At 42.7% G+C, this 13,407-nt stretch overlaps 1 protein-coding gene across 2 annotated transcripts in view; it reads right to left on the reverse strand.

Moving 5' to 3' along the window:
- Positions 1-12,876, reverse strand: part of TMEM62 (transmembrane protein 62) — an 80,463-nt gene extending 67,587 nt beyond the window's left edge. Inside the window, exon 1 of one of the 2 annotated variants that reach the window (XM_085896384.1) lies at positions 12,443-12,876. In XM_085896384.1, coding sequence (XP_085752510.1) covers positions 12,443-12,667 — 225 coding nt within the window. In that variant the 5' untranslated portion in view covers positions 12,668-12,876. The remainder of the gene's footprint in view (positions 1-12,442) is intronic. The other variant, XM_085896385.1, reaches the window with a different exon arrangement.
- Between the last annotated feature and the right edge of the window lie 531 nt (positions 12,877-13,407).

The raw sequence follows: 13,407 nt of genomic DNA on the forward strand, positions 1-13,407 counted from the left end.
GTGGCTCGCCCGCCAACGAGTCATGAGGACGCGGGTAGGACCACCCCCGGTCTCGCGGACCTGGCCGCTCCTCCAGGTCACGCGCACAATTGGCCTGCAGGCCTGTCTGCCCCCTTGTCTATGAGGGTGGCTTCTTTCCTTTGCTTTTGAGTAAATGTGTGTTGGCGCAGTCTGTAAAGTAGAACTGTACAAGTGTTGCCGTGTGTGCGCGTAGTCGGTAGTAACTCTGCGCCATTGTTGCATTTGTTTTGGTTGCTATATGTGCATTTTGACTGTATGGCTGTATATACATGCTTTCCGTGTGCCGGGAAATAAATGGGCTTTGTGTGAACTATTTTCCCGTTTTGCTTCGTCTTTTCTTTATTGACCCTCCATCCTGCTTCACGTAAAGGGTTCGTAGTGGGCTTAATACGCCCGGTAATTAATCGGAACCGTCGAGGCCGACGATAACACCGCTCGGTTATCACTGTAGCACGGAACGGACCGCTTAAGCGGTTCGTGTCCGGAGTCGGCCTGTGGCGTGGTATGATCGCCCGGTCGACCATCCGCGCAGGTACTTAGGTAGATCGAATTTGGCAAGCAATTGGCACGGTCGTGGTGGGGTTAAACCCCCACCCGTGACTATCTCCCGGCGTCGTTCCGAGAGGGTCACGACTGAATTGTCCGTCTGGTGGGCGACGTGCCGCGATCCGAGTTACGTGGCCGTCCGCAACAATATATACATATATACATATATACATATATATATATATATATATATATATATATATACATATACATATACATATATATATATATATATATACACATATTGTTGTGGATTCTCGCCCACCGGCGTGCGAACGACCGCGTTTAACTTATAGTGGCCGCTTCGCCCACCGAACCGACAATCCAGTCGTAGCTTTCCGGATCAACGCCGGAAACCAGCCACGGATGTGTTTTTAAGCACACCACAGCCTAGTCAATATTCTACCAGCGCGCAACAGGGTCAATCGCCAAATTGTCGATATTCCGAATTAATCACGCGGGCAGACTACCGAGAGACTGTATCTCAACGGGGCCGCTGAGACACGAGCCGCTTAAGCAGCTCGCTCCGTTTTGGGATAACCGAGCGGGGTGTTATCGCGAGCCCCGTTGTACCCGATCACTTTACCGGCTATTTAAAAACCAACTATATTCCGAGTGCAATATGGCAGTTCAATTAGGGAAAGAGGACGCAACGAACGGGTTAACATTTAAACAAGCATTTTTATTGAATAAGACATATGCAGGCATTCACATCAATCAATCCAGCAATGGCAATTATGCAAGGCCGCACGCGCACGCAAGTATACAACCAACAAAAGCAATGCAAAAGAGCTACTACCGTCTATCTATTATGTACACACTTAACAGTTCTACTTATGGACATGGCACCATAACGTTCATTCAAAAGCAAGGAAAAACCCCAGGACAGGCGAGGGGTAGACTGGACCTCTTTGGGTCTTTATAGACATGGAGCCGTGTAGACCGCAGAGGCTCCACGAGGCCGCGCTGGTTACCTTCACTTCGCTGGGGCGACCCGCGACGTCCCGTCCCCACGGCAGCTGTCGTGACCGCGGTCTGGTCCAGGCCTCGTCTGACGGCCTGGTGATTCGGGCCCAGCCGGCAACGCCTCAGAGGAACGAACGGGTCTTATGCTCTTTCAGAGTTGATGCTCTCTTTAAGAGCCCGCCCGTCCCTCAGCACTGCTCGGACTGTCCCGAAGCCCGCTCACCTCGGACCGTTCGCTGCTGGCTGGCAACCTCTCCACGTCCCACACAAACGCGCCGTTATGCATGGCACGGCCAGCCTGCTGTGCTCCCCGCTCCGTCTCCTCGGCGAACCCGGACTTCCACTGGACTCGAGCTCCGCTCCTCACACCGCTCCAAACCCCGACCGACTCGACTGACTGACTTGGCGCTCTGCACGCATTTTTATAGGGTTCGTGAGGTGAGATCTGATCTCCGCTCTTTCACCTCTGACCCCCACTGGCTCCACCCCCTCTCTGTCCCCTGATCCGAATTCCGAGTCGAGGTTCGGGGCGAGCGGACATGGTGGGAATCATCGACGCTGAAGGGAGAGCGGACGTGGTAGAAATCACCGTCGCTAGCAACAAGGAAACCACCGCGTTTGTTTGCAGCGATCTCGCAGTTTCCGGCGCAAAAATGGCGGCGCTCGCGGAGTTGAAGGTGAAGCGATGTTGTTCGTTGTTGGGTATTGGTGAGATGCGGTTAAGGAGATGGTGGCTGTGGTTGGTGTTGTGGAGAAGGTGGCTGTGGTTGGTGCCGTGGAGAAGGTGGTTGTGTGAGGGCGGTTGTGGAGAGCGATGGTGGTGGAGGTGGTTGTTGTGAAGCAGTTGATGAGAGCGATGTTGGTGGTGGAGGTGGTTGTTGTGAAGCGGTTGGTCCAAAATAACGATAGCAAAAGAAAAACGGCTAATTCAAAGATCACAGCCCGGCACACGAATAATTGCCCGTTAAACATTGGTGGGGAAATCTATCTGAACACAGACTTATGGACATAACTGATCGTAGGACCTATATGGTGCTCTGCGAATTTCCACAGCCGTAGCAATATTATATATATTTCTTCTTCTTCTTCTTCTTCTTCTTCTTCTTCTTCTTTCGGCTGCTCCCGTTCGGGGTCGCCACAGCGGATCATCCGTATGATGCGCATAGTGATTTGGCACATGTTTTACGCCGGATGCCCTTCCTGACGCAACCCTGGTCGCCTCTTACAACACAGGGATATGGTACACCTATTTTAACCGGGGTATACACCGGCCCAGTACACTGGTACTCATTTCGCCGACCTCGGAAGGATGACAGGCCTCGGAAGGATGACCACTGCGCCAACACCAAGCTCATATATATATATATATATATATATATATATATATATATATATATATATATATATATATATATATATATATATATATATATATATATATATATATATATATATCATGCTTTCTCAAAAGGTTGTGGATGGATTCAGCCAAAACTTGGTGGAAGATTGGGGAAGGTGATAAGAACAAGCCAATTCTATTTTGGTTTAGGTTCGGATGCATATCAGGCCTGTCTGTGGGATACAAAACTGAAACTGTTCAGCCAGGTGGAGGTATGCAATCAAGCTTATGAAATGCGTAAACAGGAATTTAATCAATTTCTTTACATATATTGGTTCCTATGTGCATTTACACAATATTTATGCTTTTCAGAAAAACCAGAACATCATCAAGTATCATGTGAAATGATTCACAATGGAGGTGAAGAGGTGCAAATACAACAGATTCTCATCAAAATGATTATCTTAAAAGACAAATAAACCAATGTCACCCACAGGGTGACCCGTATCTTGTCAAAAGGTGACCACGTGTGACTTCTTTAAGGTCACACTGAGGTGAACAGAGCTGTGATCCACCAGGAGCGACTCCTTGAGGAATATCTGCCTACGAGATTCCGATGAGAATCGTTCTACAGAGTAACCATGAAAAATATGCGTTTGCGTCATAACATCACCAAATGACGTCATAATGTCTCAAGCTTGACATATCGAGAAAGCACTCATTGAGGTGTTCAATTTGAGGTACTACGCGATATGGTTCACTAAAACTTGAAAATTTGACCTTGGGGTCAAATATGTTTGACCTTAGGCGCTAACCATGAAGGTCAAGGCCAATCGCCACCAAAAATTAATCAGCTGAGCGCCAGACCATGAACTATATTCCCATGAAGTTTGAAGACGATCCGATCAAAATTACTCAAAAAATAAGGGTTTCGTCGACTCCCCTGATTTGCGACAAAGTGACCTTGACCTTTGACCTTGACCTTCAAAATTTTGTGCACTGAAAGGGACCTCTATAGGCCTCTGATATGCGAAGTTACAAAAATTTCCAATGATAACTGTGCTCTGCAGAATTTTTTTATATGTGATTACAGACAAAAAAAAAAAAAAAAAAAAAAAAAAAAACAAGCTGACTAACATTTCTTACAAAAACTTCGTTTTGGCAAGATAAAAAAAAACATACAAGCTGACCAACATATCTTGCAAAAACTTCGTTCTGGCAAGATAATAAAATAAAAAATATTGGAAAGTTCCATGATGATGAACAACTATTCTGTGGATTGGTTACTTTATGGAGAATTTGTCATCCTGAAAGTCCCATCAGGATCCAAATGAAATGTTGCCTGCCACCATAAAATGAGTCAGTCAGCAAGAAAGAACAAAACAAAAACATATTGAGACATCTCGATTTCCTCAACCTGCAAAATAATAAGCTTTAAATGGTAGAAAATACATGATGACAGCACAGGTGATGTTAAACAAATGCCAAACTGAGAAATTGGGATTACAATGGAACGTCAGTCTGACGGCAGACAAGATAAATAATCGCTTGAAATCCAAGCCATAAACAGTTCTGTGACTTAGGATGTGGTTACAACCTTCCTGGGCGTCGTCATTTGAGTGCTCTGTGTGTCACCAAGAAACCGTGACAATAACATCACGCTTAACTCCATTTTGCTTTCTAATCAAATCCTGCTCTGCCATTCTTGCTTCTCCTCAATTTGCTCTCTTCAGTCTGTCCTTCACCTTTGGCCACCACGGCAAACATGATTCCCATCTGCAAGAAGGGTGCAAAAAGACCATACAAACTAAAGGCCAGTAAAGCTTGCCTCCAATTACCAGCAAAGTCATGCAATCAGTCATTGCTTCTGAAGCCAAGCCTTTCCCGTTTCCAAACAGTCCGATTTCTGACCATCAGTTTGGATCATGTCCCAGTCACAACTGTGAACATGTTTCTGCTCCTCTCTCAGCAATGGTTGGAGGCCCTCAATCTCAAACAGGAGGTTCGGATCATCTTCCTGGACACATCTCAGGCATTTGGAAAAGTCTGGGATTCTACCTTGCTTGCCAAGCTCTCTACCTGTGACAAGGGCTTTCTGACTTCCTCCACTCAGTCAGTCAACATGTCAACATCAATGGAACACTCTCCTCCTCTCTCCCAGGGGAGGATGGAGTTCCCCAAGGCAATGTTTTGGGCCCAGTCTTGTTCCTCATCTATATTAATGACCTTTCCAATGCTTTGGAAAAATCCTGTATTCCTTTTTGCAGGTGATTCCACATTGTGTCATGCAGTACCCCAATCTTTCTGGTAGGCAGACAAGCAGCTGCATCTCCCTCTGCCGACCTGGAAATTATTACTCTGATCTGATAAATGGAACATAACTTTTCACCCTGCAAAATCTCACAGTCTCACCATAAGACTCCGGAATGATCATCCAACAAACCCACCTATCTACTTCCTTGGTCATCTCCTGAAAGAGGTTCCGTCTATAACTTATAGGACTCGCTATCAACCATGCTCTAACCTGGGCCGACCACATAGCAAAACTGGTTTCCAAAGCCAGCCGCAGACTGACCATGCTCCGTCGATCAGAGTCTTTCTCTGGAAAAAAAAATCAGATATACTCACAGTCTACAAGGAGTACTGTCCATAGCTCAATGGAGTACTGTTCTCTGCTAAGGATGGGGGGGTCCCAGCATCATATCCAGCTTTCCTGGATTATGTGGAATCAAAAGCTCTCAAAGTTATTGGGATCTTCCATGATGAGGCTGAAGCACAAGGTCTGTTGCTCTCATCTCTGAACAGATCAGGATGTAATACAGCAAGAGTAACAGTAGAGTTGAAGGACAAGATAGAGGGAGATGTAGACAATGGGTGCGGGGAGGAATGTGCGGCAAGAAAGGATGCATGGGGTGGACAAGATGGACACAGAAGGAAATTCTCGAAAGAAAAACTAGAAATTTTGGAGGAGGGATTGGAGTGGGAGGAGGGGTAATAAGGGTAGAAAGCATAGTGGTTTTGAATTGGGGATGATCTGAGATTTAAAAAAATTTCAAAATAAAAAACAGACAAGGCAACAAGAATTACCTTCTTCAACAAGGCGTTCAATAGACCCGATTAAGCTGGCATTGGCAGTTTGATTCAGACCCTGGCTGAATCATACCAAAATCTTCCTCACTTGATGCTCAGCATATTTCGAGGACAGAGCACATTTCAAATCCCACACAATGTCACCCCATTCAGGAAGGGGGGGGGAGGAGGTGGGAGAAGAGATTTATACTTTATCCTCTGATTGTGGAGAGAAAAGAGCAAACAACCTGCATACGTGCAGCCTAAACAGAGACAATGATGAGATGAGGCACGATGCCACCTGCACCCAGAGTGCTCTGGGAAGTTACTTGTGCTAAGGCCACCTGCTGTTTTCCTCATGTTAAAAGTCAAGCCCAACATTGCTTGGTGTCTCCATCTGCAGAAGTATATATAAAAGCTCTTCCAGGAATCTTAGATCATGCATAAATATTTTTAAACCTAATGTCAATAAATAAATCTATTGTTTGTTGGTGCAATAAATGGACTTCCTGCTATGCAAAGAAATAAATGAGCAGAACATTTTATTTATCTATTTATTTTTAAACACCTCATTGCCACCATGCGCCACACCTGACAATTCCAGTCGCACTAAAAATTGGGCGAGTCAAAAATCGCAACAAATTTTAGGATTAGCTTTTGAAAACATCTCATCGTGATGGGCATGCAACTTATTTTTATCCCCCTTGCAAGCTAAATAAAGTAGCTGCGAACAAATGCAGAACATGTTCCTAAATAAACATCAGGGGTTAACAGTAATAGCTGATAAAAAAAAAATATCATGCTCAGCAAATGAATTATCATCAAGGGCATTTACGGTACATTCCATGTATGTTCCTGTTTTATCATTATATATTTATCTTTTATCAAACCATCTTGGTTCTTTATCAGAAACTTATTCCACTTGCACAATTGAAGCCTTTTGTCCTTTATGCAATAGAAGATAAGGTCCTTTAAAAAAACAACTTCAACAAGAAGGGGAACACCTGTTTCAGCACAGAACAGACATGTCTGCAAAAGTTTAGATCTCATGGAACATTTCTGAGAATAAGCAAACAAAAGGGAATGTAAAAGTCAAAGAATAATTTGGATCTGTATGCAGGAGGGGGGGGGGGTGGTGAGGTGGTGTGCATGCACACACACCTCCACACCATACAATCTTTCTCCATCTCTACTTCCCTAAACCTACACATGATATGTCTGAGGATATTTTTTTCAAACTTCCTCCACATCGGCCGTCGTCTGCACCTGCTCCGAGTGAGCGGCACCTGTTTTTCCAGGCAGTCAATTGACACTGACTCAATTACAGCTATTGCTTTTTGCAAACATCGATGGATCCAAAGCCTGACCGGCAGATGATTCTCAAGGCTCGGCCATTAATTAATCTCCAGTAACCTCAATTAAACTTAAGTAACCCAAGTAATAAAAAAGTGTGCAAGCTGATTCACTAGACTGAGACCTTTAATCAAAACTAAATGGTGGAACAAAATCAAATGTACATCCAAACATCTTTTAACACCAAACATCAATCCCATTCTTCCCTCCAAGCCTTCAAAACAGCTGTTCACCACCACCTCTTATCATCCCCCATCCAAATCCTCCATCTTTTCTACCCCCGATAATCCACCCAAGCCCACCTCCTTCAAATTCCCTGCTTTCCTTCCTGAAAGTCCCTATAATGTCCATCTTGTGTTCCCCATGTTCCCCACCCGATCCTTCTCCCTTCCACAGATCTCCTAATGTCTCTGTTCCCCACTGTTTTGTCCTTCCCTCTCCCGCCCCTCTTGTCTCATGCCCCCTTGCTGTGCGTTGTGCGTTAGCTCTCACAGGAGCCTCGACAAGGTATCCAAAAAGAAACAAAAAAAAAAAACAATGATGATTTTTTTTGTGGTGAATGAATGGATGTATTCTTTTATGAGGTAAAAATAGGATCACATGTCCTGAAATTCACCTGAATCAGTCACTCAAAGTGAGTGATTTTTTTCTTTAATGCCATGAACAAACTTTGGTACATAACGGGTGATGAAGGTTGTGGTTAAGTTTCATCGAAATTGTGAACGTAGTTTCGGAGAAGAACGCAAACACCGATTTGGGGGGTAGGGGTGGGGTTAACCTCCCCTCCCCCCTCCCACCCCCAATAGAACCCTTTAATGAACACAGGTTTTGATCCAGTTGATACACTTTGGTACATCACTAGTGATGAAGGTTATCGTCAAGTTTCATCAGAATTGCATGTGTAGTTTCTGAGAAGAAAGCAAATACCTATTTTGGGGAGGGGGGGCAACCCCGTAGACCCCCCTTAGGGCCCGTTTTTTATGCCATGAACAAACTTTGGTACATGCATGGTGATGAACGTTGTGGTAAAGTTTCATCAGAATCATATGTGTAGCTTTGAAACAGAGAAGTTGCAAGTATTTGTGGCGGATGGACGGACGGACGGACGGCGCGCCATCCCATAAACTCCACGGAACTACGTTCCAGGTGAGCGAAAAATCATTCCAAACAGGAAACTTATACCATTTTTAGGGAGTCAAAGGATACGAACAACAGGCAGGAAGAACTAATGTAACCAGTTAAATAAGGTGTAAAAGACGCTGCATCAACGGCGGTAAACTTCCGAAAAAAAAAAAAATATTCTACAACCTTCAAAATATCTATTTTATTTCAATCAAATTATACACTTGAACACAACAGAACACAAATCACCTTGCCTTGTTGGCACTTTCAAAAACCTACTGTTTAGCAATACTTGGACAAACTAGACAATTCATACAACACCTTACCCTGCACAATCTTGAGAAACAAGGGCATGGGTGGGGTCTGCGAGCAGCAAATTTGATTGGTTGTGAAGATGTAAAATGCCGGAATATTTTGTCGAAGTACTGAATTACATATTACAAACAAAAACATTACATATAAAAATAAAAAAAACTGCATTATGGCATTTTATATCATCTCGACCAATCAAAATTGCCACTTGAAGACCCCACCCATGTCCTTTTTATTTGTTTTATTTTTTATTTCAAGCCTGCAGAGGGTAAGGCATTCTATGAACTCTTTCGTTTAGTTCAGTAACCCCATCTTTCAAAAAAGGAAAAAATAAAATAAAAATAACCATCGAAATGTCAGAATCAATTAATGCTCTTCCACGAGTGATTAAACGACTCAACTGTGAGCGAAGGTTGTCCGAGATAGACGATTTAAAAATATCTCGACGAGATAGACGAGATAAACAAATTGATTAGATTTTGGTAAAGATATCCAGATACTATAATTTGTTTAAGTGATTCTTCACGATGGGGATGGGGATGGAGCCAAAAACGATAAGTCGCAAGATATCTCAAAAAGTTGTGGTCGGATTCAGACGAAACTTGGTGGACGAGTTGGATAGGTTATGAGAACAAGGCGATTGGATTTTGATTCAGATTCGGATACAGATCTGGCCTATGAGAGATACAAAATGTAAACTGTTCAGCCTGGCAGAGATATGTGCTCTACCAAGTGCCGTTCTTATTTAAATAGTAATCTTTGAAGACCTTCAAATGTTTTCAAATTTTTGGTGCCTGTGAGAAACTTGCCAACCAGTGCAGAAGAGATACGAGTATAAAAATTATGAAAATAAATGAAAACTTTTTGGAGTCAAAACACAATTCTTCATTAATATTAAGGACAACTTCTTCGTCAATGTGTCAGCTCTTCTTCTTTCTTTTTTTTTATTACCGCATACACGCAAAGCGAAAAGCGGGATTAAGCAATTGGTTCATGTCCATCTGTCTGTCTTATCAGTTGATGATCGAGTAACAACTTGTTTTAATTGAATGTTGTATTTTGAACATGAATAGGAAGAAAAGTCTCGTTTTAACACACTTTGGTTTTGAATTTGTCCCGATTGCACGTGCACAGAAAGGAGCGACATAATATTTTAACCGTTTGCCTGATAGTCAAATAAAATTGAAAATAATTCCAAACAGGAAACTTCGTTTTTTAAGGATGTTATAAAGGACACAAACACCAGGCACAAAAAACTAAAGTAATGTACGAGATAAAGTGGTGTAATAGGCACTGTGGAAAACAGTGGTAAATCCCAGAATCAATTTACTTATTGGTTCATGAAAAAATATTTTCACGAAAAAAATAAGTGACCACTATATTCGTTATTGTTGTGCGTCTGTCTGTCTGTCTGTCTGTCTGTCTGTCTGTCTGTCTGTCTGTCTGTCTGTCTGTCTGTCTGTCTGTCTGTCTGTCTGTCTGTCTGTCTGTCTGTCCCGAGCATAGCTCCGTGGGTTTTGATCCGATCCTGACAAAATTTTGGTGGGAGATTTATATCATGATCTAGTTGTGTTTTCCTGAAAATGGGCATGGTGCGCCCATTATGGGCAGAGCCACGCCCAAAAAAACATGTGTTTTTAGGGGGTAGCCGATTTCAATTTGCATCTTCTCCTTGGGGTTTTGTCGAATCTGACAGGGGTTTCGGTATTTGGTTAGCCGAATGGCACCTGCATAGCCCCACGGAGCTAGATTTTTCATTTTCGTCCCAAGGTAGTCACAAGGTCACGAACTTAGAAAATTGCGAATTTTGATTAAAAAAAAAATTATTCTCCGAGGGGTTTGTCTAATCTGGCAGGGGTTTCGGTATTTGGTTAGCCCAATGGGACGTGCATAGCCCCACGGAGCTTGATTTTCAATTTTCGTCCCAAGGTCAAGGTCACAAGGTCACGAACTTAGAAAATTTTGAATTTTGACATAATCATACGACCGCCCAAACTTTGAGAGCGAGGATGACAATATTTTTCATGCATAATCTTGAGGTCATTCCCCACCTAAAGTCTTGAAACCATTTTTCTCTATCTCAAACACCTTGCCTGTGGCACCCCCTTCAAGTTTGTTTTTACGCTGATTTCATCAAAGTATGGATAATCCGATGAGTGCAAAATGCCATATAGCCTATATGACGTTATATTGTTCCTGGAATGTTCCAGAGGAAGTTTTGCACCAAAAGTCATAATCCTTGACCTTTAAAGGTCACAAAGGTCAAATTTTCAAAATTGTGGGAATCGAACCGGGTTTTCGACCTGCTTTGACGAACTAACTCCAATAAGCGATAGCACGTATCCTGTTTCCTTATTTTAATGTCCACAACATTGTTTTGTGACCTTTAAAGGTTATGCAAAGGTCAAATTTTTAAAGTTGTTGAACGAAACCGGGTTTTCGACATTTTGCAGCTAATAACCTGTCACTCGTACCACATCATGTTGATCATTTTTATAACTTGGTCAAACATCACATCTCATCCTTGACTTCTGAAACAATGTACAATGTCAAATACCGCTCGTGAACCATCGTCGTCTTCAGACTTGTGTGACTTTTACAATCTTTATTTAAATTTACTCAGTTGAACACTGCAGTAAATAAATCATCTGTCATTATACTTCCAAGATCCCCCAGTTTTGCAGTACTTCAGGTTAAACTAGAAGGGCACTCAGTAGAGCACATACCTCCACCACATAATGCCCGATCCATGAGAACATATCTGGACTTTGGTCCCAAGGTCGAGGTCACAAGGTCACGAACTTAAAAAACTTCGAATTTTGACATAAAAATCATACGACCGCCCAAACTTTGACGTTTGCTTACATGTTTGAGATATCGTGCTATATATCGTTTTAAAGCCCTACCTTTCAAACGGTGAAGAATCACTTTTAAAAAGTCGAGTAGTCGGATCAGATTCGCATCTTCACCAAAATCGAATCAATTTGTCATCGTCACACACCCACGTCCACCGAGTTTTGTCCGAATGCGTCCGCAACTTTTTTGAGATATCCTGCTTCATATTGGTTCAGCCCCAACTCTCAATGGTGAAGAATGAAGGAGCGCTGGCAATATATACAGGACAGAGTGGAGATGTGACTTTTTGAAGTCTATGAATTAATAATTATATATATATATATATATATATATATATATATGAAAAAACTCAAATAAATAATTATTATATATATATATATATATATGAAAAAAAATACTCAACATAAATATTATATATATATATATATGATGAAAAAAAAAGACCAAAAAATTTATATATATATATATATATATATATATATATATATATATATATATATATACACCTATATAGAAAATGAAAACATAAAAATAAAATTAAAAAAAAGATAAAAATAAATATATATATATATATATATAAATGAAAAGATAAAAAATAAAGAATAAATAAATAAATAAATAAAAAGTTTAATTTTTTCCCCCATTTTTCTTGTTTTGATAAATCTGTGTGGTGTTGATGTGGCACAGGCGTGATGGGCCGAACGGCCTCCACCTCCGCCGAATTTCCTTGCGTCCACCTCGTCGGTGCACAATCAATCATACGGACAAACAACCGAGAGGTCGATCATCTTTACTTCAGACAAACGAGTAAGGTGGACATCGTGAAGACGTGAGGGACACAACGACGACATTCCGCACCTGCACGAACCAAAACAGGTTATCCGCCGTCTCTCCCGGACAGAGCGGGTCGTGCAGATCCCGAACGACGAACTTCTTCCTCATACTAACAGAATAATATACGTCGCCAAAGCAACACAGGAAGATCGCTCCCACGGCGGTGAGGATGAGGAAAAAAGCGCCAAGAGAAAGGGCCATAGGCTGAGATCCCGAAAATACTTCGGGAAACCTGGACCAGTGAGGCATTGACCGCCGTCCGGGAGCTCCCTCAGCTGATGAACTCCCTCAGAGCACCACACACTCGGCTCAATGAGAATACCGGCGGTCGTGCATCACATCGGCCATCCCACCGGAACTGCGCTTTAAAAAATAAACTAGTCCCGTCCATGAGGGAGGGCTTCACGCCGGCTCCGCCAAGGACATGCGACGATAGCAACACGACATCCCCCTCTCGATATATTCACAGCACGAGATTTTAACAATGCCGCCGAACCAACGTGAAACAACCAATACACCGCCTAATGGAGCCCTCTTTCGATGGGAATATCGTCGCCGATCGAAATAAATAGTTATTAATCGATATAAATTCAGTTCTCCTTACTTTTTCCATTCTTTATATCGTAGCCGGTAATGGTCATTGTGGTTCTCAACATTGAATCGTTTAGCTTTGTGATCGTTTCTTCCCTCCCCCCCCCCATCACCTCAAATCATTAATTTGTTCCTCGTTTTTTTTTCCGTCCGGAGCATGGACACGTGACAACACATGGGGGCGTGGTTATCGTAGGGGTGTGGTTATTATGCTGGGGGCGTGGTTTCCAACGATTCGTCACCATGGTAACGACTAACATTGGCGGCTTCAGCTTGCACGGACGAGGAAGCCGCCTTATGAATCGGCTGTCCCGTCTGCCGTCTCACTTTCCACCTCCAATTCTTGTCATTCCCAATTCCGACCCGTGATTTTCATTATCCCCATTATATTATAGTGT

This window comes from Eptatretus burgeri, chromosome 9 (genome assembly GCF_056783735.1).
Source record: "Eptatretus burgeri isolate ZD-2024b chromosome 9, Ebu_testis_v1, whole genome shotgun sequence".
NCBI lineage: Eukaryota > Metazoa > Chordata > Myxini > Myxiniformes > Myxinidae > Eptatretus > Eptatretus burgeri.